Genomic DNA, 27,028 nt, shown 5'->3' with positions numbered 1-27,028 from the left:
TGAGCCTTTCTGGGAATTCAATGCTAATGCATAATTAATAATTCATAATTAATAATGTGTAATAAATAATTCATGAGTAAAAGGTTAACCGTCACAGAAAATAACTGAACTTTGGTAAAAGCAAAGTCATGTGGATGTTGGAACTTGAAGTAAAAACAAAATACTGGAATACTCAGGCCTGGGAGCATCTGTGGAGAAACAGCGGGTTGCATTGTGTGGGGGTTCCGGGCAGATGGCTTCCTGCCCCTCCCAGACGGAAAGCTGCTGGAAATCAGCTTGCTCCATGTCAGCCCACCCTGCAGCCATAACAAGGCTGAGGGCAGGCCAAACTGTGGAGAGTGGGACTTCTGCCCCTTACCGGATCCTTCCCTCAGGAGCTGCCAGGCAATTGGATTAGCCAACTGCTTCAGTCCCGGCAGTGTTAAGAGCTCATTCGTGAGTGCTGCCAGGACTGCAAGAGAGCCCAAGGGATCCTGAAAGGAGGTAAGTCTGGATTATTGGGGAGGGAGGAGGGGGATGGTGGGCTTTGAAGAGCAGGCAGATAAGATGAAAGGGGCGATACTATCTTAGTGGGGTTGCCCCCTTTCCTTATGGTCCTTTTAACTTTCAAGGCCTGCCTACTGCCTATGCCAGCCATATTATTGGCATAGGTAACATATTATCGGGGCCAGTTGGCTTGTTCACAAGCTGAGTTCACCCGTAACTTAGGGCAGCACGGTAGCATAGTGGTTAGCACAATTGCTTCACAGCTCCAGGGTCTCGGGTTCGATTCCCGGCTTGGGTCACTGTCTGTGTGGAGTCTGCACGTTCTCCCCGTGTGCGCGTGGGTTTCCTCCGGGTGCTCCGGTTTCCTCCCACAATCCAAAGCTAGGTCGATTGACAATGATAAATTGCCCTTAGTGTCCAAAAATGTGAGGTGGGGTTGCTGGTTACGGGGATAGGGTGGATGTGGGGGCTTAAGTGGGGTGCTCTTTCCTAAGGGCCGGTGAAGACTCGATGGGCCAAATGGCCTCCTTCTACACTGTAAATTCTATGAAACTATTTATTTCTGTGTGACAGATTTCGGCATACCTACCATGTTATGGGGGTCCCATTGGGGGCGGATGGGTGGGTGAGAAGGTTGTGTGCTGGTCACTCAGCCTATTTTACATACCCCAACCCCCAAACCTGGCTGGGGAACTTAAAATCCAGTTATGTTTCAAATCATTTATCACTTTTAATATGACTCTTTGAAGAACCATATTTGACTTTAAATGTTCTCTTTCCGCACAGGTGCTTCAGAACTGAGTATTTCCAACACTTTGTTATTACTCAATGTCAGTAATCTGAATGCATAGTGTGCATTAATGCATGGGGAGGTGATGGCATAGTCATATTGCCACTGGACTAGCAATCCTGGGACCCGAGTTTGTTTCCCACCATGGCATATGGTGAAATTTGAATTCAATAAATAAATCTGGAATTAAACGTCAAATGACCATAAAACCATATTGATGATTGTTGTAAAATCCCATCTGGTTGACTAATATATTTTAGGAAAGGAAATCTGGCCTGCATGTGGTTGACTCTAAAATAATCTAGTCAGTCACTCAGTTCATGGGTAACTAGGGATGGGCAATAAATGCTTGCCCAGCCAACAATACCCACATCCCATTAATTAATTTTTAAAAAATATATTTTTTTTTGCAAAGCAGGAGTATCATCATTGTAAGGATTGTCAATGGCTGAGATTAATGTGGGCAGTTTTCTCCCTGGGGAGTTCAGTCTTATGATTTGTGACAGCCCTGCAATTACATTTATTGACTTGAAATCAAATCTTTAAAAGAAGTATTGGTTTCACTGCTCGATTCCATTTCAAACATTTATTGTGTGTTTCCCTGGTTATTTCAAGGTCATAACTATAGGTTATGGCTTCATGGCCCAGTAGATGATTTTTGATAACATGCCGACAGGTTGGAAAATTATAATATTGCTGCAAACACTTGTCAACTGACTTAAATAATTAGGGATGCACATTTTTCACGAGTTGTGTGAAGTTATGAGATTCATCCTTTCCAAGATCGATGTACAACGTTCCAAAATTTATCGGTAAATTTCATGAACCCTTTCCTCAGCTTCATGGATTCTACACAGCTGATGAAAACTGCATAGGATACAGTGGGAATTAAGACTATTGGTGTATGTTGTAAATTTATAGCATTTTTCCTTTGCTGCACCTTTTCTGGAAGTAGCAACCCCTGTTGGGACACATTTCCACAGGTGGTAGCCTCTGGTCTTGTACAAATGGTTGTTGTTGTTTCTACTTGAGCTAGACAGTGAGAATTACTAATTTTATGGGTTGTAGTTGAACTAAAATTTATACCAACCCTATGTTCACACGTCCCACTTAATTCACTCCGAGATAAATCTTAAATGAAAATAGAAAATGGTGGAAATGTACACCTACTTCACTATCATTATGACTTGTATAGTTATGCTAATGTATCTCAAAAAAGGTATTTAAGTGACTCTCGTTTTCCTCTTAGATGGGTCTGGAAGGTCTCAAACAGGATTATGTGAGACGAGCTGAACATCCATTTACTTCGGAGCAGAAATGGATGGCTGTCAAGTGTGTGCACAGAGCTCAGCAGGTTAAAGTTACTTTATTCTGACTACACTCAATCAAACTATTGTGCTAAAGAATCTACCCATTCATTCTATTATGGAGGCGGCCATAAAGCCTGTTGACTAGTTGTTAAAGACCTTCATCCAGTGGTTAAATCATTTTAACTATTATGTCTTCTGTAAATTGCAATTTTCCCTCCCGCCTAACTCCCCAAAAAACCTTAAATATCTGCTCCCCAGAATTCTGCTGGTCTCATTAACCATAATTAAGGGGGAGGCAGTGGCAAAGTATATTGTCGCTGGGCTAGCACTGGAGAGATCCAAGGTAAAGCTCTAAAGTTCGTATCCCACCACGGCAGATTGTAAAATTTGAATTCGGCAAAAATCTGGAATCGAAAGTCGCATGTTAATCATGAAACCATTGCAAATTGTCATAAAAACTGGTTTGCTAATGTCATTTAGGGAAGGAAAGCTGCCGTATTTATTGCCTGGCCTACTTGTGACTCCAGATTCACAGCAATGTGGTTGACTCTTAAAATGCCCTCTGAAATTTACTTAGTTCAAATCCTTAGGGCAAATCCTGATGCCAAATCCCATGAATCGAGAAAAAAAATATTGTTTGTAATCCTGTAATTTGCACTTCCTTTTTACAGATGTTCTTGGATTGTATTCTGTAAAATTTTATAGTATGAGAATTTAGAACAGAGACTATTGAATATAAAAAAGATCTTAAATTTGTTTAACGTTTTTGACAACATCAGCATGTTCACTAGTGCATAACAGCCATTGAAGTACTTTTAAAATGTCACATTTGTTGTAATGTAGGCAACACCGCAACCAGCTTGTGCACAAGAAGGTTCTGCACATAACCATGAAATAATGATCAATTAAACCGTTTGGTTGTGTTGGTTGAAGTATAAGTGCCGGGAGACCAGAAAGCCACCCCTACATTGTTTTGATTAGTACCATGGCATCTTTTGCATCTCATCTGCAAACTGACAGTGCAGCACTCTCTCAATATATCAGTGGCAGCCAAAATTATGGCCTCGGGTTCTGGAGTGGACTCTTGATCCCAAGACATGTGTCTCCATGCTATTACTGCTGGCGCCGAAAAACATTTTCCACTCCCCATCTAGCTGATATCAAAGAAAGGTTTCTTCCTGCTTTAAGAAATGAAATAATTGGACAAAGATCTTTTTCAGAAGAGTTGTATGTAATAGTGCATTGCATAGTTTGTGGTTTTGTATTTTATGGTGCAACAATGTGATAAAACCTTCAAAGTGTCAGTGAAATGCGATATGATTTGAACTTGCAACAAATATTGACTGGAAATTATGTAAATACTGTTCAGATTCAATACAACCGGTTTAAATTTTGGAATATCGTTTTAATGCAAACCAGGATCATTATTTCTCCCTTACCCGTGGAAGGGATGCACAATGAATCAAGTCATTTGCAGATATATTGTAATTGTATACTCCGTGAAAGTTTTGCAGGGTTTTATTCAAAATAAATCTTACAATAGAGATCTCCTTTTGTGGTATATGCATGGACAGTTTAATGCACTTTATAACCAGGCCTTTTGGTATAATTGTTTAATTTTTTCCTTATATTCAGCAATAAAATAAGCCGGGACAGAACTAGAAGAAAATAATTTTCCTGGGCTGTTGTTTTTGCGAAGGATCAGCTTTCAAAGCATGTAATAGCCGAAGCTGAATATTATTCTTCTCCTTTTATTTCTGGTGGTCCAAATTCTGCATTTCTTATGAGTTCAATGAAACTTATCACAGTTTAGATGTAATCTCAAATCACCAGCATTATATGAGGCAAACTCTTGACAACAGTACTAACAGACTATTAACATCAAATCAGTGGTTCTTAGGCTTGCATAGTTGAACATTGTGTAACCCAGTTTGGGGATTGGAGGGAGTGAGGTGAAGTCGATCATGGGGCAAGCTGGAGGTTGCAGTTCGATGAGCAGGAGAGATTGATATCAGGGCAAGTTGTGCAAGGCTGCCGATTGGGGGGCAGGATGGAGATTGGGGGTTGGGAAGTGATTTTGAAGTGGGGCGAGAGAGAGATGACAAGTAACAGAAGGAAGGCCAAGCATTTATTTAAATGGCTGAGGAACTGCTCTTGGCCCACAAGGGGTGCTATAAAAAGTAGTTGTCGTCTTCAGCTGGGCACTTCTTTGGCTGGGTTTCCTGACCTCTGGGACCATGTGGCAGGTGTTAAATGTCCAATGCCTTCCAAGAGTCACACAGACACACCTTGCACCCTGCCACCATTTAAAAAAAGTAGCAGTGATCATGTAAGCAATGGGTTGGAAATGTGTTCCTGGGTTTTAGGATTTGCATATTGGCCATAGTACGTTGTTCCATGATTCGGGCATATGTCAAACAACATGTCAACAGAAGTATTTTCAATTAAGTTGTTTTTTAAATACTTAACTATTGAAGTAGGATTGCTGGAAGCACTCAAGCATATGAAATTTGGCTGAGTTAGGTTGGTTGTTTAGTTCATAATGACACTGAGAATTTATGTTTCTTTTAAACAATAACCAAATATATTATGTACACTTTAATAAATTTGCTGGAACTAATTGCAAAGTGTGTTATGATAGCTGTGTGTTCACAAATGTCTTTCTGTTTAGGATAAAGAAGAGATTTATTTTATGAAAGGGGCTTATGAGCATGTAATTCAATTTTGCTCTAGCTACAACAGCCGCTCACAAACTCTGCCACTCACCCAACAACAAAAGGAGTTGTATCACCAGGAGAAAACCTACATGGGCACTGCTGGACTCCGAGGTAATGGTGTTTTTAAGCGTAGGAAACTTTTAATTATTCAGAGTAAACCTTCTGTGCTGACCTCTCTTTTTCAGCCTGTTGTTGCATCCATACAATTTATACATTGTAAGGTAGGAAAATGTAGATTTATCTCTGGTAACTGATCTCCTCGAAGCTATTGGCATTAAATCAAAGGAGTGAGATTTTACTGTGCAAGAGTGGGGAAAGCAGAATGAGGACTAGACATTTTCAGACAAATGTTCTATTTGGTCAAGGTCAAAAACCAACCACATACCCAGAAAGATATCTAATACCAAAGAATTTCAGGACTGCCCTTCCCCTTCTGACTTAATTTCTGTCATCAGCACAGTTTGCATTAAGTATTGTAATTCTAGACAGACTGTATATTATCAGTGCATAATTAAATTGCCTCCTTAATGTTCAATGTGAACAAGGTAAAACCTATACCTCTCTGTTCCTGATTCAACACACTTGTCAAGAATGGAATATTGGTCCCAAATCTTTCTCGGCCACTAAGATATACTAGTTGATTTCCATGCCATGGGAAAGAAATAGAATTAAGAAACAAATGTTTTGGTAAAGCTCCAAAAAATGTTTGAAAGCGTTGTGTAGATCTGGTGATTTGATTATTGTGTAATCTAAGCCCTTACACAAGAACACTTCAATGACCTGGAATATCATTTAAAAGACTTTCTGTGCCCCATTTTACAGTATTTTCTCCCAAACTTCTGGAGTCAAAGGACAGTAATAATTCATTTTAATTTTTCTGTTTGAGATGAAGGAGCTCCATGCACTACCCTCTGCCAAAACTGTTTACTGGTCCAGGATCATCTTTGACAGTTTAGATAAGTCACAGCTTCTTTTCTGTGCTACCAACTGTCCCTTCTCATGTGTCCCTCCACCCTTGCCTCTAACAATGAACACAGAGTTCATGGGCTTCTTTATCACTCTGATTGGGACCAACTGATCAATTGCCTCTGCCCACTTACCACGCCAGTTCTCCTCTGACCTCTGCCCTAGTCATGACACTACCTCTTTATCCAGTTTCTTCAAGCTGCTGTTGCTCTCACTTGATGCACTCATCCAATCATTGCCACAGCATCACTAGAAATGCTTTCTCTTTCTGCCCCTTCACCATTACCTTGACCCTCCCATGAATCTACCCTTGATTACCTCCTCTTCCTCATCTACATGCTATTTATTGACAACAGCATTCAAAGCCATCCTATTGAGTTTCCACAAAGCTGCCGATGACATCCAGCCGTACTTACCCATCACATACCTCGATATCAGGCTTGAATAAACCGCAGTTGCTTCCAGTTAAACATTGGGAAGATCAAATCCAACATTTTCGGTTCCACCATTACTGATTCTATCCCCTTCCTGATCACCGTCAAAGCTTGAACTACACTGCTTATAAGCTTAATGTCCTATTTCCAACCTATATTTTCTCGATCACAAACAGCATGCAGTTCCACCTCCATAATGTTATCCATTTCTGTCACTGCCTCAGACTATCTGCTGCTGAAGCCCTCCTCTTTCTCTTCCAGTTATCTATTCCAAAATCCTTGGCAGCCACCTATCCTCTGCTCTCCTCATCCCATCAACATTTAAGCCCATTCAACACTGCTGCATGTGTTCTATCTGCATTAAATCCTACTCACTCATTGCTCTTATCCATTCTGATTTACATTGGCTACTGACCCCTCCAGTTTAAAATTGTATCCTTGTGCTTAAATTCCTTCATAGTCTTGCCTTTTCCTTCCTCTGTAACCTCATTCAGCCCTCCCACCATCTCAAAGGTCTTCCTTTGGGGCAGAGGGAGGGAGTGTGCACAATTGATGGCAATGTCTTCAGCCATTTAGGCTCCATTCTCTAGAATACCCTCCCTAAACCTAAAGCCTCTGTTGTTCCACCAATCACTCCTCCTTTAGGACAATCTCTTTGACCAATGTTTTGGTCACCACTCTTTATGGCACTTTTGGTTTGACATCTATTTTGTCCATTCAGCCTCTTTGAAGTGCCGTGGGAATTTTTTTAACTAAAAAGGCACTGTATAAATGCTAGCTGTTTTTTATCTGGTCACCCAAGTATTCCTCTGAAGGCATGTGTATGTGGTTATCAGGTGTTGCCCCTGAAATTGGGTAGGCTGCCAATATATTCTTGTCAAGCAACATGCCAAAAGATGATCAGATGACTGCGAATCGATACTCCAGCAAGGCGATAACACCTTAGAGAAAAAAGAGGAAATAAATCAGCAAGTGAAGAAGTTGACTTTTGAAAAAAGTACATTGTTGCAAACAATCTGTTAGCAATGTTTTAAATAATTACATGTACTTCCATCTGATGTGCCTCCATCCTGAGCTCTGGATGCAGTCCCCTGGGTGGCCCGGTGGCACCGTGGTCAGCACTGCTGCCTCACGGCACCAGGGACCTGGGTTCAATTCTGGCCTCGGGAGACTGTGTGGGGTTTGCACATTCTCCCCGTGTCTGCGTGGGTTTCTTCCGGGTGGTACGGTTTCTTCCCAAAGTCCAAAGATGAGCAGGTTAGGTGGATTGGCCACGCTAAATTGCCCCTTAGTGTAGGTTAGGGTAGGGGATTATTGGGATAGGAGGGGGGAGTGGGTTTGGGTGGCGTGCTGTTGCAGAGGTTTGGTGCAGACACAATGGGCTGAATGGCCTCCTGCAATGTAGATTCAATGTGGTTCTATTCTATGGTTAGGTCATTTAAGTAATAATTGTCACAGCACTTTAGAACAGTTTTAAATAATGCTGATGTAGGAATACGCACAGTAAGAAATTATACATTTACCTACCTATTCAAAATTCTTGAAGTGATAACTATATGTGTCTGTAATAATGCTGTGCAACAGTCTTTGCCAGGGAAGTGAACAAAATTACTTCTGTAGCAAAAGAACCCATGCTGTTACTGTGGCAAGAAGGGACAGTGTTATAAGAATAGTTGTAATCTATAGTATGTCACTTAGCAGATATACGATCAATACAAATTTGTTTATATTTGAGAGAGTCATTGTTATACAGCGATGATGCTTTTTTGTTGGTATCCTCTCCATCCAGTTCTCGCTTTAGCATCTGGACCCGATCTTGGACAACTCACATTCCTGGGGCTGGTGGGAATGATCGATCCACCAAAGTCAGGTGTGAAAGAAGCAATTGCTACACTGATCAACACAGGAGTTGTAATCAAAATGGTCACTGGGGATTCACAGGAGACAGCAGTTGCTATAGGTAATCTACTGGTTCAATGTTGTTACCAAAAGTTATAGCTGGAAGGTAGTGTTCTGGAAGGTGCACCATAACACGATGATTAGGTTTCCTGTTTTAATACGTCCCTGTAAATTTTCTATTTCATCCACATTGTCAATATTATTAGCATTGTTACATTCCAATCAAAATTTTCCTTCAGGTGACATATTGGCAGTCTGAATGTATTTCATTAGGAGGCAAAACGGAAATGGGATTGTAGTTATTATTCATTACTGAAACTGACTTCAGATATTTGGGGAATACAGGAAGAATTCTGAAAATAGGCAGAAATGTTGATGATGAATAGTATATGTTAGCTTTCCATCACATATTTTAAAATGAAATGTTATATGCCTATATGATGAGCAATATTTGCTGTTTGAACTTATAAAAAGGACATCAACTTACCCTCTGCAGTCATACAAGCCCCTGGGAGAGAGGGAGAACCTTGGACCAAATTAGAAAAGACATTCTGGAAAATGTCTCTCTCACCCCTAAAGGCTATCAGTCAAGTTCCAGGAATCTCTGGTAACGAATACTATAGGACCCAGTTAACCTGACTCCCTCTGATCAATTGAAGTCTTCACTTCACTCACCGGTATTGTGTGAAGTAAATAGCGTCTTTTCCACCATAATGTTAAATAAAGCAAGTTGTTGTAACCAGCACAGCCGTTATTCCCATTTTAAAAATATTGCCAACATTTCTGGTTACTTTCTCTATTCTCTTCTTTGCTTTATTTAGCTTTTCAATTTCTCTTTGATTTCGTCTGATGTCCTCTGTATCCCCATTCCCTACCCCTTGCCAGATTTGAGATTTGGGAATAGAGGTACACTCTATTTCCAAACAGAGACACCCAGTGGTAGAAATTGCATACTTTAACATTGTGATTACAAATTCCTTTGTCACATTATTCCCTGAATGTTTACATCCTTGTAATCTGCATTCTTTTCTCTCAATGCGGAGATTAATTTCCAGAAATTTATCACTTTCTGTGCCAATGGTTGGGGCAGAGAAACCGGATGCAGTATAACAGTTCCTGAAACAGAAAATACTGGACAATCGCAGCAGGCTGACCGCATTTGTGGAGAGAGAAGGGAGCTAATGTTTCAAGTCTGGATGACTCTTTGTCAGAGCTAGAGAGAACTGACGATAGGGCAGATTTATACTGTTTGTGTGTGTGGGGGGGAGGGGGGCGGGGAGCAGTAGGGGGCTGGATAGAGGGCCAGGGATAGGTGGAGATTGGCAAAAATGTCATGGACAGAAAGACAAAAGGAATGTAAAAAAGGCTAAGAAGGATGCTGATAGTGGCACATAAAGAGATTCAAATGTGTTAATGGCAGAACAAAGGTGAACGGTGTATCAAAGGGCAACAAGGAATAGGGAACGGTTGGCACAAGTGGGGTGCAGGGTGGGGCGACTGGTGAGGGAAAAACTGATCAATGGAAGAAATTAAAATAAATTGATAGAAATAAAAATGGGGTGAAGTTGGAGGAGAGAGTTCACAGTCTGAAGTTGTTGAACTCCAATGTTAAATTGGAAGGAGATAGATGTGCAGATCGTGGTCTCTCATGAAGTAGAAAATACATAAGTAACTCTGGTACACTCAGAGACTCAAGTCTGGGGAAGCACAAGTTGAAGCTGAGAATCGATTTAAAGAAGACCGTTAAGTTTGCCAAGGATGTGTGCAGGCGGTACAGGCAATCTATTAAGTTAGTAAGCCAGGGATAATTGCATGTACTTTAAAGTGCGGAGAATAAAAACAGAATTAAATTAATTTGAGAAAGTTGTTAAACATGGTAAGTTAAACTGACCGACCATTTTAATAAGCCCATTTCCATGGCTAGTCCAAATAGCAATGTAAAATCTCCCTGAAACATTTTCCTGTTATGCAGATGAAGATCATTCAGTAAACTTACTGACCAAAATATCATCAATTAGCTGAATAATAAATGGAAGTAAAGAATGTTGTTGGTTTAGTTTTATTCTTTATTTAGTTTTAAGATGAAGTACAGGGTATTTGGAATAATTTGATATTGGATATATACATATTTTAAATTTTGTACAGTGCTTAAACTGGATAAAAATGGATACTTCATGTCCACTTGCTTAAATTTTTAAAAAATTTGTATACAGCCACCCGTTTGGGTTTGTATTCCAAAGGATCCCAAACACTCTCAGGAGAAGAAATAGATTCACTGGATATTCAACAGCTTTCGCAAATAGTACAAAAGGTATGCTATATCTGATGTTGAGTGAAACCTTACTTTACAAAGACATGGATGATTATTAGTATGAGGCTCAGCAAAGAAGAATCAATACATTTGTTTGTGTAAGTGAGAACAATGTATAACAGAACTGGCTCTAAACGATGCTGCTGCACTGTCTTCAGCTTCAGAACATTCACAGACTTGCTACAAATCTGTCCCTTAGACTGGCTCCATTGTGTTTGAGTATTTGGAGAAGCAATTACACTTGGCCTCCAATTGTTTGTCTAGCTCACAGAACAAAATTGCTCCATAGCTTAAAAAAAACAATTTGTCTTACAATTATTAATTGCACAAGTTGCTTTTAACCACTATTAACAGTGCATTACAGCGTATGGAACTAATGAAATAGAGCAACAAAACTCTATTTAATTGCTGAATATGACAAAACTTGATCTTGGGTTCCATCCTACTACAGTTTTTCTGTTGTGATGCGGTGTTTGCCCCACACTGAGGCAACAAGGCATAGACTATTTTCTAAATGGAAAAAGGATTGGGAAATCAGAAGCACAAATTCACTTACGAGTCCTAGTTCAAGAGTCTCTTAAGGTTAAGGTGCAGGTTCAGTCGTCAGTTAGGAAGGCAAATGCAATATTAGCATTCATGTTTAGAGGGCTAGAATACAAGAGCAGAGATGTACTTTTAAGACTGTATAAGGCTCTGGTCAGACCCCATTTGGAGTATTCTGAGCATTGAATGTATAACTTGGATTGCACAGTTCTAAAATAAGTACCAATGTGAATTTGTATATGTGAGGGGTGGCTTTAAAAAAACATCAATTTGGTTACTTAAAACTGCCGATGGCATCATGACTTAAAAAAACAAAAGAATGTCAAATATATTTGTCTGGGTGAGCTGCTAGAAGGATGACATTCAGTGACTTTAATAATCTTAATCTCTCTGTTGCCATATCCTGCTATGGGAAAATGTTTTTTAGAAAATATATGTTTGTTTGCAGACAGGATAAAGGAAAGAAGTAATTCCCATAATGATTGTCTATTTTAAATGAGTGTCATCTTTACTTATCTTTAAGTGATGTTAGACTTAATTCAATTGTGTTTTCACAGATAGCAGTGTTTTACAGATCTAGTCCACGACACAAACTAAAGATTATAAAGGTAACTGCCATAAGGAAGAGACAGCTTTGAAGATGGACTATCATTTTGTTCCTTGGTATTATATTTTTAAGTTTGAAATGAAAATGAAATGAAAATCGCTTATTGTCACAAGTAGGCTTCAAATGAAGTTACTGTGAAAAGCCTCTAGTCGCCACATTCCGGCGCCTGTTCGGGGAGCTGGTACGGGAACCCAATTTGAGTACCCAATTCATATTTCCCAATTGAGGGGCAATCTCGCGTGGTCAATCCACCTAGCCTGCACATCTTTGGGTTGTGGGGACGAAACCCACGCTGACACGGGGAGAATGTACAAACTCCACACGGACAGTGACCCAGGGCTGGGATCGAACCTGGGACCCCGGCGCCGTGAGGCAGCAGTGCTATAACCACTTCACCACCGTGCTGCCCTGCTCCTTAGTATTATGACAGTGGGGGCTGGTTTAGCTCAGTTGGCTGGACGGCTGGTTTGTGATGCAGAGCAACGCCAACAGCGCTGGTTCAAATCCCGTACCGGCTGAGGTTATTCAGGAAGACCTGCCTTCTCAACCTTGCCCCTCGCCTGAGGTGTGGTGATCCTCTGGTTAAATCACCACCAGTCAGCTCTCCCCCACCCCCAATGGAGAAAGCCAGCCTATGGTCGTCGGAGACTATGGTGACTTTATAACAACAGTTCATAGTCTACAAAGATAGCTCAGTAAATTGCTCTGTAGTTTAATTTACTTTATAGTCCATATTTCTGTCAGCTAACCTACTTCTTGGAGGCCAATCCCTGACCCATGCTTAATGGGGAGTGGTGTGGTGCTCTTCAAGCCAGATAACCAATTGCCTCTCTCTAATCGGGAGAGATTCCAATGGTCCTTCATGGATTGCAACTAATTACCATTAACAAGCTAGAATATACAATTTCTCAGAGTATCTATGTGTATGGTGAATTTTGAGGCCTTTTCTTTTTAGAAGCCACTTTTAAAATCTCTCCAAGTGCTATTAATAAAATCACTCTTCACTTAAATTATTTGAGGTTAGAAGGTAAGTGAACAAAATGAACTGGGTATTTGCAGTGTCTACATAAAATTAATTATTTTAATACGCCAATAATATGCCTTTCAGTTTGAGGTCACTTGATCATAAATTTTATTTCATATCTCTTTGCTAATTTATTCTGACTGCCTCATGATCTGTTTTATCCAGGTATAAAACCTTTTGGTGGCTGAATTCAAACTGAACTGCCTAATGATCATGGGAAGTGGAGGGCGGCACGGTGGAGCAGTGGTTAGCACAGCTGCCTCGCTCCGCTGACGACCCGGGTTCGATCCCGGCTCTGGGGCACTGTCCATGTGGAGTTTGCACATTCTCCAGTGTCTGCGTGGGTTTCGCCTCCACAACCCAAAGATGTGCAGGTTCGGTGGATTGGCCATGCTAAATTGCCCCTTAATTGGGAAAATGAAGTGGGTACTTAAAATTTAAAATAAAAAAAAAAGATCACTTGAATGAAAATTCATATTTAATTCAAATAGCACAGCAAATTTTGAATAAACCACCTAATGGAGCTAGTCTGATCCCAAATTGCATAATATGCTGACATCTTTCTTGGAGCACCTTCACAAATTCTTTTGAATTGCTGGGGGAGTGGTATATCGCTTAATTGAAATTACAGAAGGGGAGGATGGCTCATTAAATTTGTGCTTGCGCAGTTTCTTTAGATAATATCTACCGTCATCCCATTTTCCTGCATTATTTTGTATTCCTTAGTTTCACTATGCAGCTAATTTCCCTTTTAAAGTATACAGACTTAGCCTGAATGCAAAATCTGCTTTAATAGCCAGATATTGTCATGTATTCAATCTTCTAAAAACTCCCTGAAACAATTTCTAAATTCTTCACTGCTCTGGTGATAGTCCTATGTTTGTGTCCTTTTCAATTCGCCACACCTCAGACACAATTAAAACCTTCCATAATTTTGAAACTCTGCATAGATTGACCTCTTAAATGTTAATGTTCCATGGAAACTTGCTCCCAGTTTATCATTTCTTTCTTCATAACTATTAATTATTTTTAAAACCCCATCTGCCATCTCTCCGCCCAAGTCTCTAACTGATCTATATCCTGCTGTATCCTCTGACAGTCCTCATCGCTATCCGCAATTTCACCAACCTTTGTGTCGTCCGCAAACTTACTAATCAGACCTGTTACATTTTCCTCCAAATCATTTATATATACTGCAAACAGCAAAGGTCCCAGCACTGATCCTTGTGGAACACCACTAGTCATAGCCCTCCAATCAGAAAAACATCCTTCCACTCCTACTCTCTGTCTTCTATGATTGAGCCAGTTCGGTATCCACCGCGTCAGCTCACCTCTGATCCCATGCGACTTCACCTTCTGTACCAGTCTGCCGTGAGGGACCTTGTCACAGCCTTACTGAAGTCCATGTAGACAACATCCACTGCCCTACCATAAGACACAGGAGCGGAAGTAAGGCCATTCGGCCCATCGAGTCCACTCCACCATTCAATCATGGCTGATTTCAACTCCATTTACCCGCTCTCTCTCCATAGCCCTTAATTCCTCGAGAAATCAAAAATTTATCAACTTCTGTCTTAAAGACACTCAACGTCCCGGCCTCCACCGCCCTCTGTGGCAATGAATTCCACAGACCCACCACTCTCTGGCTGAAGAAATTTCTCCTCATCTCTGTTCTAAAGTAACTCCCTTTTATTCTAAGGCTGTGCCCCCGGGTCCTAGTCTCCCCTGCTAATGGAAGCAACTTCCCTATATCCACCCTATCTAAGCCATTCATTATCTTGTAAGTTTCTATTAGATCTCCCCTCAACCTCCTAAACTCCAATGAATATAATCCCAGGATCCTCAGACGTTCATCGTATGTTAGGCCTACCATTCCTGGGATCATCCGTGTGAATCTCCGCTGGACCCGCTCCAGTGCCAGTATGTCCTTCCTGAGGTGTGGGGCTCAAAATTGCTCACAGTATTCTAAATGGGGCCTAACCAATGCTTTATAAAGCTTCAGAAGTACATCCCTGCTTTTATATTCCAAGCCTCTTGAGATGAATGACAACATTGCATTTGCTTTCTTAATTACGGACTCAACCTGCAAGTTTACCTTTAGAGAATCCTGGACTAGGACTCCCAAGTCCCTTTGCACTTCAGCATTATGAATTTTGTCACCGTTTAGAAAATAGTCCACGCCTCTATTCTTTTTTCCAAAGTGCAAGACCTCGCACTTGCCCACATTGAATTTCATCAGCCATTTCTTGGACCACTCTCTTAAACTGTCTAAATCTTTCTGCAGCCTCCCCACCTCCTCCATACTACCTGCCCCTCCACCTATCTTTGTATCATCGGCAAACTTAGCCAGAATGCCCTCAGTCCCGTCATCTAGATCGTTAATATATAAGGAGAACAGCTGTGGCCCCAACACTGAACCCTGCGGGACACCACTCGTCATCGGTTGCCATTCCGAAAAAGAACCTTTTATCCCAACTCTCTGCCTTCTGCCTGACAGCCAATCGGCAATCCATGTTAGTACCTTGCCTCGAATACCATGGGCCCTTATTTTACTCAGCAGTCTCCCGTGAGGCACCTATCAAAGGCCTTTTGGAAGTCAAGATAGATAACATCCATTGGCTCTCCTTGGTCTAACCTATTTGTTATCTCTTCAAAGAACTCTAACAGGTTGGTCAGGCACGACCTCCCCTTACTAAATCGATGCTGACTTGTCCTAATCCGACCCTGCACTTCCAAGAATTTAGAAATCTCATCCTTAACAATGGATTCTAGAATCTTGCCAACAACCGAAGTTAGGCTAATTGGCCTATAATTTTCCATCTTTTTCCTTGTTCCCTTCTTGATCAAGGGGGGGTTACAACAGCGATTTTCCAATCCTCTGGGACTTTCCCTGACTCCAGTGACTTTTGAAAGATCATAACTAATGCCTCCACTATTTCTTCAGCTATCTCCTTTAGAACTCTAGGATGTAGCCCATCTGGGCCCGTGGATTTATCAATTTTTAGACCTCTTAGTTTCTCTAGCACTTTCTCCTTTGTGATGGCTACCATATTCAACTCTGCCCCCTGACTCTCCGGAATTGTTGAGATATTACTCATGTCTTCTACTGTGAAGACTGACGCAAAGTACTTATTCAGTTCCTCAGCTATTTCCTTGTCTCCCATCACAAAATTACCAGCGTCATTTTGGAGCGGCCCAAAGTCAACTTTTGCCTCCCGTTTGTTTTTAATGTATTTAAAGAAACTTTTACTATCATTCCTAATGTTACTGGCTAGCCTACCTTCAAATTTGATCCTCTCTTTCCTTATCTCTCTTTTTGTTATCCTCTGTTTGTTTTAGTAGCCTTCCCAATCTTCTGACTTCCCACTACTCTTTGCCACATTATAGGCTTTCTCTTTTGCTTTGATGCATTCCCTAACTTCCTTTGTCAGCCATGGCTGCCTAATCCCCTCTCTGATAACCTTTCTTTTCTTTGGGATGAACCTCTGTACTGTGTCCTCAATTACTCCCAGAAACTCCTGCTATTGCTGTTCTACTATCTTTCCCACTAGGCTCTGCTCCCAGTCGATTTTCTTCAGTTCCTCCCTCATGCCCCTGTAGTTACCTTTATTTAACTGTAACACCTTTACATCTGATTCTACCTTCTTTCTTTCAAATTGGAGATTGAATTCGACCATATTATGATCACTGCCTCCTAAGTGCTCCCTTACTTTAAGATCTTTAATCAAGTCCGGCTCATTACATAACACTAAGTCCAGAATGGCCTGTTCCCTCGGGCTCCATCACAAGCTGTTCCAAAAAGCCCTCCTGTAAACATTCAATGAATTCCCTTTCCTTGGGTCCACTGGCAGTATTATTTACCCAGTCCACCTGCATATTAAAGTCCCCCATGATCACTGTGACCTTGCCTTTCTGACATGCACTTTCTATTTTGTGGTGCATTTTGTGCCCCTGGTCCTGACCACTGTTAGGAGGCCTGTACATAACTCCCATTATTTTTTTTTTGCCTTTGTGGTTCCTCAACTCTACCCACACAGACTCCACATCATCTGACCCTATGTCGTTTAGTGCTATTGATTTAATTTAATTCCTAATTAACAAGGCAACCCCGCCCCCTCTGCCCACCTCTCTGTCTTTTCGATAGGTTGTGAATCCCTGGATGTTTAAATGCCAGTCCTGAACCCCCTGCAACCATGTCTCTGTGATGCCTACCGCATCATACCTGCCAGTCACAATCTGGGCCACAAGCTCATCTACCTTGTTCCGTACACTGCGCGCATTTAAATATAGCACCTTTAATTCTCTATTGACCGTCCCTTTTTGTTTTCTTAGTGTGGTGGACCTTGGTTTACTGAGCCTTTCCATACACTGTGTCATATTTTGTGGGATGGGGACAATCGTAACCACTTTTGAGTTTTGTCTGTTCGTGTTTTTTTGTATTCCTAAGCAGCTGCGCTCCCCGCTGATTACTTCACCTCTTGGTTCCCTGACTTTCCCTTCCCCCCCAATCTTTAGTTTAAAGTCCTATTGACCACCCTATTTACTCTTTTCGCCAGAACACTGGTCCCAGCTCGGTTCAGGTGGAGACCATCCCAACGGTATAGGTCCCCCCTGTCCCAAAACTGATGCCAGTGTCCCATGAAAAGGAACCCCTCATTCCCACACCACTCTTTCAGCCACGTGTTAACTTCCCTTATTCTTGCCTCCCTATGCCAATTTGCACGTGGCTCGGGCAGTAATCCGGAGATTATGACCCTTGAGGACCTGTTTTTTAATTTGAATCCTAGCTCTTTATGATCTCTAAACAGGTCCTATTTCCTAGACTTGCCTATGTTGTTGGTACCGACATGGACCACAACAACTGGATCCTCCCCCTCCCTCTCCAGTATCCTTTCAAGCCGGTCAGAGATGTCCCGCACCCTAGCACCGGGCAGGCAACATACAATGCGGGACTCTTTATCCTGCTCACAAAGGATACTATCTATCCCCCTGATAATAGAATCCCCTACAACTACAACTTGCCTATTTACTCCCTCCCCTTGAATGGCCTGAACCATGATGCCTTGGTCAGCTGACTCATCCTTCCTGCAACTCTGTTCGCCATCCACACAGGGAGCAAGTGCCTCATACCTGTTGGACAGAGTCAAGGGCTGAGGCTCCTGAGTTCCTGACTGCTGGTTCCCTTTACCTGCCTGACTTGCAGTCACACCCTGCTGTCCCTGGCCACTGGCAGGATTTAAACTACTTACTCTGACAGGTGTGACTGCCTCCTGAAACACAGTGTCCAGGTAAGTCTCCCCCTCCCGGATGTGCCTCAGTGTTTGAAGCTCAGACTCCAGCTCATCAACTCTGAGCCAGAGCTCTTCGAGCAACCAACACTTACTGCAGATGTGGTCGCTGCAGCTCGCAATGAGATCTGCCAGCTCCCACATCAAGCAGCTCAAGCTCCCTCATCAATCATCTTTGTCACTTCCTCGAAAAACTCGATCAAGTTAACGAGACACAACTTCCCCTTCACAAAACCATGTTGCCTCTCGCAAATACATCCACTTGCTTCCAAATGGGAGTAAATCCTGTCTCGAAGAATCTTCTCCAATAATTTCCCTACTACTGACGCAAGGCTCATCGGCCTGTAATTTACAAAGGAGCAACATTGGCTATTGTCCAATCCTCTGGGACCTTGCCTGCAGCCAATGAGGACAAAAAGATTCCTGTCAAGCCGCAAAAATTTCCTTCCTTGCGTCCCTCAGTGTTCTGGAGTAGATTCCATTAGGCCCTGGGGCCTTGTCTACCTTGATGTTCTTCAAAATGCCGAACACCACCACCTTTTTGATCTCAATGTGACCCAGACTATCTACACATCCTTCCCCACTCATCATCCACCAAGTCTTTCTCTTTGGTGAATACTGATGCAAAGTACTCATTTAGTACCTCGCCCATTTCCTGTGGTTCCAAGCATAGATTTCTTCCCCTGTCCTTGAGTGGTCCAACCCTTTCCCAGGCTACTCTCTAACATTAGCCACTTTCTTCTATTTGCCTTACTCCAGGCTTTACAGAACAATGGTGCTGTGGTAGCAATGACCGGGGATGGAGTAAATGATGCTGTTGCATTGAAGGCGGCTGATATTGGAGTGGCAATGGGACAGACTGGGACCGATGTCTGCAAGGAAGCAGCGGACATGATCCTTGTAGACGATGACTTTAAGACGATAATGTAAGTTGTACTTTCTGCCATTCCTACCAATCATTATGTAATAGAGTGCTGAGTGATGTGAACTGCAGAACGTTTTTTCCGAAAATAAGAACAAGAATTGCTGGATAAACCCAGCAGATCAAGAAGCATTTATGGAGAGAAACAGAGTCAAGCGGCAGGATTCACCGTTGCCCGACGACACTGTCATAATCGGGCGGAGAATCGACTCCAACGCCGGTTTGACACCGGTCAGCCATGCTCCGCAGGGTCGGGAACCCGTCGTGGCTTCTGCGGACTGTGTCCAGTGCCATCACACTTGGCCAGACTCCGTGCTGCTGGTCGGGGGAGCTTCCATGAGGGCTGTGTTGGCCAGGAGGTGGCCTGTGGGGTTGCGGATGGCGGGTCGGATCCGCTGTGCTCATGCGCGGCCAGGGACGTGGCCATTCTCCAGCCGTTTTCAGCGCGGGATCCGGGAGTTTCACCATGTGCCGCTGCTAGCCCTTCACCGGTCTCTGAATCGGTGAGGGGTCGGTGCCGATTTTCCCTCAGAAACCTCTCGCAGACTTAGCCACCGAAACGGAGAATCCAGACCTATGTTTCAGATTGATGACCATTATCAGAACTACAAACAATCCCGATGTATGTCAAGGTATTTTGAGTTCCAGCTGGTTAAAATAAAGCTTTTACATTTGTCCTTATCTTGAGATTCCACCATGAAGAATTACCAGCAATTACATCCAAAAAGTCCAAAGGATCCTTGTTAGAATTTATCATTTACTGGATTCTGTACTATCAGATTAGCTGAAGTTGTGATGAAGCTTACGGACATCTGCACATGTGGATGTGTGCTTTCATCAGCCTGGGGTTACAGCCCTCTGCCCTGACAAATCTTTTTAAATGTATTTTTGTTTTATATGTTTATGCAGTTCTCCAAGCTGCCCTACAGAGTGTGTGCTGTACCACTTACATAAAATTAAGACACAGGTTAGAATGCCGTATCATAAGCTATAATTGGCCTTATTGTAAGAAAAGAGCAAAAGAAAGTTCAAATGAACACTTAGAATAGATTTGAAAACTTTATTCCTGAACCATACTTTTTCATCTGCTGGTTTGATTTTAAAAATGTTTCAAAATTTGCACCAATGTGTTTTGATTTTGATTCCAGAAATGGGACATTATTTAAAAATTAAAATTAGGAAACAATGCTGCACACAGGGTGATTGAAGTTTGGAAATCTCTCTCACAAATGACGGTTGATGCTAGGTTAATTGTAAATCTGCGATAGATGGATTTTTGTTTACCAAAGGAATTAAGGGACAAGGGGCAAATATGGTTGCTGGAGTTGGGTCGCAGATTAGCACAGATCCTGTTGAATGGTGGGACAGACGTGAGGAGCTAAACGGCTGCCTTCTGTTATGTTATTCCTCCCCCCAACATGACTGCATAGCTCAGAATGATGCTGTGCTCGGTTACAGAATGCAAAATGCCTGGATTCTCTTGATTACCTCTTTGTGGAACAAAACACTTTTGGTTGACTAACACACCTTAGTATGTGTCCTTACAATCTGTCCAGTGTGCTAGCCATGTCAGTTAATGTCAAACTTTCTGTTCCAGGTCTGCAATTGAGGAGGGTAAAGGAATTTACAATAATATCAAAAATTTTGTTAGATTCCAACTTAGCACGTAAGTATCACCTACGTCGATAACATGAAGGAAATTTGTCACGGAAAAGCTTACTTTTAAAGTATTTAAATATAAATATATAATATTTTAAATAGGTAACTGTAAAACGGTCTTAAAAGTTATGTTAATTCCTTACTCCATGATAAAACATGAACTTGTATAGCAATTCTGTGCAATTTGATTTTTTTTCTCAGGAGTATAGCTGCTCTAACGTTGATTTCTCTAGCCACGTTGATGAACTTTCCTAATCCACTGAATGCAATGCAGATTTTATGGATTAACATAATTATGGATGGACCACCAGCACAGAGGTAAAGGGAAAAGTTCAGATCATTGATGAAATGTCTCTCTACTAACTTGTCTGATTATATGTAGTTGTTATCCCAAGACATTGTTCATGGTGAGTTGTTCATCCGCCACAACAGTATTTTTTTCCCTTATCCTGTTAAGAGTTGTGATGAAATAAATGTAGTTTGGACTTTGTTAATCGGAGTCTGACTCCGTGCACCTCACCAGTTCCATGTCGCTTTTCCTTGCCTCAAGTTCCTTCTTTTCCCTTTTACCTGCCACCTACTTTATCACTGCTCTTTTCACTACCCTCATGTTCTTCATTTTTCTTCCCTGTCCTCTTCTTTCTCTTTTAACCTCCTTCACTTCTCTTTCTGCTCTTTTTCTCTACTCTTTCTTTTCACTTTCAGCTCTTGTGCTTTGTGTTGCATCTCTTACTTTATTTCTGAAAGACTTTTTTCTGTCTACTTCATGCACCTACTGCGCTGCATGTAAAGCAACTGCAATGGTGAGGAGGACTGAACTGCAGAAAAGACAGGGCGATCAAGAGAAAGTGGGTCGTGGGGTGGATAGGAACGTCGCCATGTTTACCAGTAAATTTATGCTTTTTACATCTGACGTAATACATTTTATTTTCAGTTTTATAGTGATCGTGCATCCCTGCTGTATTGGAACGTAATTTAGTTGAATATGATTGGTGAAATTATTTTAGGGGATGCAGGGGTCATCTAACAAAGAAGAAAAGCATAGATTTGAAACACATTATCATTACAAAATTATATAATTTACAGACTCGAGTCAAGGACCTCACAGTTAACCTGATAATTAAGATTAAACTGCCTCAAATTTGAAAACAACAATCAAAAGGAAAAATCTGATTGACTTTCATGCGTTTTGTTCCCCTACAGCACATTTAAAATGCTTGTTCCACTTTATATGCTTAAGAAAAGCAGACTTTGTACTAATGTTCTCTCTAAGCTCTTCAATCTTGCAAAATGTTGACAAGCTATTGCAGTAACATTCTGAGTCACCTTTGTTTTGTGTCCAGCCTGGGAGTAGAACCTGTTGACAAAGATGTCATTAGACAGCCTCCAAGAAATGTAAAGGACAGCATCCTGACCAGAAACCTGATTGTTAAAATTCTGGTTTCATCACTCGTCATTGTTTCTGGGACATTATTTGTCTTCTGGAGGGAGGTAAGAACCAGTTGGCCAATTGCACCAGCGAAGTCTGTCTTTTCTTTGAAGTATGGGAGTTATTCTGTCTGTGCAAACAATTTTAAAATTACTAGCCAATTAGATAATTGAGTAAATTGGTAATCGTAATTATGTTTTTAACAAAGATATTAGTTTAAAAAAAGCATGAAACATATTACAGAGTAAGTTTGATCCATGTGTGAATCCCTTTGTTTTAAAGATTTAGTTTTTTAACATAAGCATCAAAAATAGTGTGCTGATAATGAGTTTTGTGTTTGTTATCTGTGTTTCTCAGTTACAGGATAATGTAATAACGCCACGCGACACAACAATGACCTTTACCTGCTTTGTTTTCTTTGACATGTTCAATGCATGGAGTTCCAGGTCACAGGTAGGATATGAAAGGCTTGTAGCCGAAGTATATTTATGTAGTTCAGGCTGTTAGACACCAAAGAGGATTTTTTTTCTTTCCCATTACATAACTTCCTCAAGCTTATTTGTATTAATGCATCAATGAATCTTTAATGATCTTAGTTAAACTCAACACTGAAACGTAGCCAAAAAATACAGTGTTATGAAGTTAGCACAAATTTCTTTGGGTAGTAAAATTGCCATGAAGAGAAGCTTGTGTTCTTGTGCCAAACACTTACCCCACCACTGTTTCCTCCTAACTCTCAAATGTCTTTTCAGGATGTATTGATAGGTAACACTCTTAATAAAGATAATAGTTGAACAGACATAGATTGCTGAGCAAAATATGTGCATCGTTCATGAAAAGACGCCTGTGTTGGGGCTGGAAATGATTCTCCTAATTTCTCCCTTTCTGCTCCCCTTCTTCCCTCTCCAGACAAAATCTGTTTTTGAAATTGGGTTGTGCAGTAACCGGATGTTTTGTTATGCTGTACTTGGGTCCATCATGGGGCAACTGCTGGTTATTTACTTCCCTCCGCTCCAGAAGGTTTTCCAGACAGAGAGCCTCAGTATACTAGGTGAGAACTTTGCTTTGCACAGATTTCACAGTCAGTTGCTTGACATTTCCATCGTACTTAGCGTTTTATTGTGGTTTGCCATTCTCCAATTTAGTTTTTATTTTACTAAATATTTATGACATTGACTGCTAAATAGCCTTGGCACCATTCAATATTCACAAAAATCTGCGAAATTATTTTCATTGATCATCACAAATTCATTCTTGAGGCTAGTTCTGGCACTTTCACTGTATTAGATTAATGTCATTAAAGGTAAATAGTCATAATACAAGATAACTAATTGCAGAAATGCACGTGAGGAACTCTGCAATATTTTGTTCCAGCATTTTGTATGAACCCAAATCCATGGAATACAAGCCGTTGGTGTTTCATAAGTGAGGTGTTGTTTTTATTGTAAGCACAGGAAACTGAAGCCTGGATTTTGAACATCTACACCCTCAACTGTCTTACACTGCGTCCAGTCATTTAAAAGAACCTCACTACTAGTCACCACTTTTGGCAATTAGTTATAAAATAACTGTGATTTAGTATTCTTTCTATCTGTCATTGTTTAGATGAGTGCAGAGGATATGATGAGGGAAAAAAAGAGGTGTGGAATAATAACTAGCTTGAAAACAAGAATTGAAATGACACAAAACAGTTAAGCCTTCTTGTGTTCATGACTGTATTTACTAATGTAAATTCAAAGCTGTCATAAATTTCTGTTGGTCACTTAGTCTGAACTAATGTCTTGCTTAAGGGCCACAGTGGAATACAAAAAAACTGTGTGCCTGCCTTGCACCACACGGTGAGCTTCTGACTTCAATCATAGGACTGGCAGATTGGCAGGTGGAAACCTGCCACGTCCAACAATAGGTTACACTCCATCAAATACCGTTTAACATTTTAAAAGATATCACAAAGCACTTCACATGACCGTGAGAAAATTAGACACTAAGCATAAATTAAGGGAGGTGACCAGAGGTGGTGGTTACTTTTTGAAGAAGCTTTAAGTTGGAAAGAAACAAAGGGACACACGTTTAGGAAGAAAACTCCAAGAGTGAGGGTTTTGATGGTAGAAGGCCGAATCACTGACTGGACATGGTGGTGTGGATGGGAGGGAAGGACATACAGTAGTACAGACTTAGAAAAGTAGAGGATCTGAGCTGTAATAAAGGGCTAGAGGCAAGGGTAGGATGGTGGTCCATGAAATGAAGAGCTTTGTTGTTGAAGACCAGCATAATGAAGTCAATGTGTCTTAGGAATGGGGTTTAATATGGAATGGGGTACAGGTTCTGGACTTCTTGGGGAGTTGTGGTTTATGTGATGTCTCACTTGAGAGGATAGTGTTTGAGAAATCTACACAAACCTACATGTAGCAAAACATGGATGCGCATTTAAATTATGGTAGGGGTGATGATAAAATCATGAGTAATAGGGTCGGCCATTTGTCCCATTGAACCTGTTTCATCATTCAGTAAGATCATAGCTGATCTGATTGTGGGCTTAACTCCACTTTCCTGCCTGTCCCCACCTAACCCTTGACGCCTTGAATATCAAGTTTATCTCTTAACACCATCTTGAATATATCCAATGAGGCAGCCTCCACTGCTTGCTGTGGAAGAGAATTTCAAACACTAACGGCCCTCTTAAGCGAATAAATTCCTCCATCTTAAGGGAGACCTGTTATTTGTAAACTGTGCCCCCCTACTCTGGATTCCCCAAGGGGGAAACATCCTCTCAACATCTTGATGAACCCAATCAGAATCTTATGTTTCAATAAGATCACCTTTCATTCTTTTAAGACAAAGGAGCAGAATTAGGCCACTCGGCCCATCGGGTCTGCTCCGCCATTCAATCATGGCTGATACTTTCTCATCCCCATTCCCCTGCCTTCTCCCCATAACCCTTGATCACCATATTAACCAAGATTGATATTTAAACTGCATGGAGTTCAAGCTGCTCATCCTTTCCTCAGATTACTGCCCTTCATCCCAGAAATCAGCCTAGTGAACCATTCTGAACTGCTTCAGTAAGACCAAAATCCCAGTATGCAGCACTCCAGGTGTGGTCTCACCAAATCCCTACTTGTATACTTCATCTGCTTTGCAATAAGGCCAACATTCCATTTGCCTTTCTAATTACTCGCTGTACTTCCATGCTAACTCTAGATACAGGTATTGTGGTGGTCTTAATAATGGACATGTGAAGTTTGAAGCTCCACCCAGGATTGAATAGGACTTCAAGCTTGTGCATTCTAAATGTGTAGCTAAAGAGAGAAATGGAATTCAACTGAGATGTATTGCCTGGCAAGAACCAAATGGGATAGCTTCAGTCTTGTCAATGGTTAGAGGAAGTTCTCCTTTTCCTTGTCAGGTAAGATATCAAGATTGTATAGGAACAGTAGGGTTAAGTGTAAGAGAGGAGAAGTAAAGCTGAGTGTCAACAGTAGTAAATGCATCTAAAGTAGTAATTAATATACATACACAAGTTGAACTGATATTTAAGGATAATGAGCGCCACCTACTGGCCACGCTGTACTCGAAAAGCAACGGGCTGCGCGCGCACAACATGGCCTGTAAATGCCACGACCAATGGTTTCCAAGCAATGTCACGATGGGAAGCCTGCCCATTGTGGGCAGGACCATTTTTGGCAAATCTGCATATTAGAGCGAGACAGCTGGTCTTCTAGTATGCAGTTCCCTGAGATAACCAAGGCGCTGGGATCTTTCTCCTTTGCCTTGGAAACCTTGGGCGAGCAACATTCAGACTGGTCTCCACAAACAGGGACCAGCACTCGTCGGGGTCTCCCAGGGAATCGGAGGCCCCCAGGTGCTTACCCTCTGGACAGGTGGCACTCTGGCAGTGCCACTGTGGCATTGCTAAGCCCAGGTGTCACTGCCAGGATGCAGGCTGGCGGTTCCAAGATGGCATTTTGTGCGCAGTGGTGATTGAGCCTGGGAGTGCCCTGTGCATGTGAGGTGGGGTGCAGGGAGGGGGACTTCCTTATAGGTGAGTAGGGGCTGCGGGAGGGGGGTTTGGGTGTTGCGTCTGGGGGTCAAGGGATCTTGACGACATTTAAAAATGGCTTCCTGATCTCTCCCTGCACCGAGGAGTTTCGGTAAGCTCCTCAGCCCAAGAAATGGGATTAATGTGGCCTCGGCTGTGTTTTCGCCACTGAGGCCCCATATCTAACCAGAGTTGCGATAGATATCGTTGAATTTCTCGGTGCTGCGAGTGCCGGGAAACATGCGGCTAAACACGCTCCCGTTTGGTTCAATCGCGCCCATTGCCTTTGAGGGAATTGTAGATTAAGTCTTGGAAAATATTGAAGTTAATCATGCAGGCATTGGAGAAGGAATGTATTAGCCACATTGGGGCCGGTAGAAAGGGAAAAATATCAAACTACAGGACTTTCAATCTGTTCTTTCATTTTCTTAATCAAAGCTGAGATATACTTGTCTCTTAATCACATGTTGTAAAACGAAAGGGAGCAGTACTATATCCCACTTTTGGTCTGGCAGATTAGAAGACAATGGATCAAGAACCAAGAGCTGGTGCCTCTATATTGGGCTATATTCTGAGTACCATTGGTTCATTCGGATTCAGAAAC

At 41.7% G+C, this 27,028-nt stretch overlaps 1 protein-coding gene across 2 annotated transcripts in view; it reads left to right on the top strand.

Moving 5' to 3' along the window:
* The window catches only part of atp2c1 (ATPase secretory pathway Ca2+ transporting 1), a 146,079-nt gene that overhangs the window by 117,033 nt on the left and 2,018 nt on the right, over positions 1-27,028 (top strand). For both annotated transcript variants that reach the window (XM_072510101.1, XM_072510102.1), the window contains 11 exons: positions 2,526-2,630; positions 5,258-5,414; positions 8,493-8,663; positions 10,816-10,913; positions 12,014-12,064; positions 19,135-19,301; positions 20,895-20,963; positions 21,158-21,274; positions 22,300-22,447; positions 22,743-22,838; positions 23,295-23,436. In XM_072510101.1, the coding sequence (XP_072366202.1) occupies positions 2,526-2,630; positions 5,258-5,414; positions 8,493-8,663; positions 10,816-10,913; positions 12,014-12,064; positions 19,135-19,301; positions 20,895-20,963; positions 21,158-21,274; positions 22,300-22,447; positions 22,743-22,838; positions 23,295-23,436 (1,321 nt within the window). The remainder of the gene's footprint in view (positions 1-2,525; positions 2,631-5,257; positions 5,415-8,492; positions 8,664-10,815; positions 10,914-12,013; positions 12,065-19,134; positions 19,302-20,894; positions 20,964-21,157; positions 21,275-22,299; positions 22,448-22,742; positions 22,839-23,294; positions 23,437-27,028) is intronic.

Source organism: Scyliorhinus torazame, chromosome 6 (assembly GCF_047496885.1).
Source record: "Scyliorhinus torazame isolate Kashiwa2021f chromosome 6, sScyTor2.1, whole genome shotgun sequence".
In the NCBI taxonomy this organism is placed as follows: domain Eukaryota; kingdom Metazoa; phylum Chordata; class Chondrichthyes; order Carcharhiniformes; family Scyliorhinidae; genus Scyliorhinus; species Scyliorhinus torazame.
The sequence above is the reverse complement of the archived record's forward strand: the minus strand, read 5'-3'. Positions and strand labels throughout refer to the sequence as shown.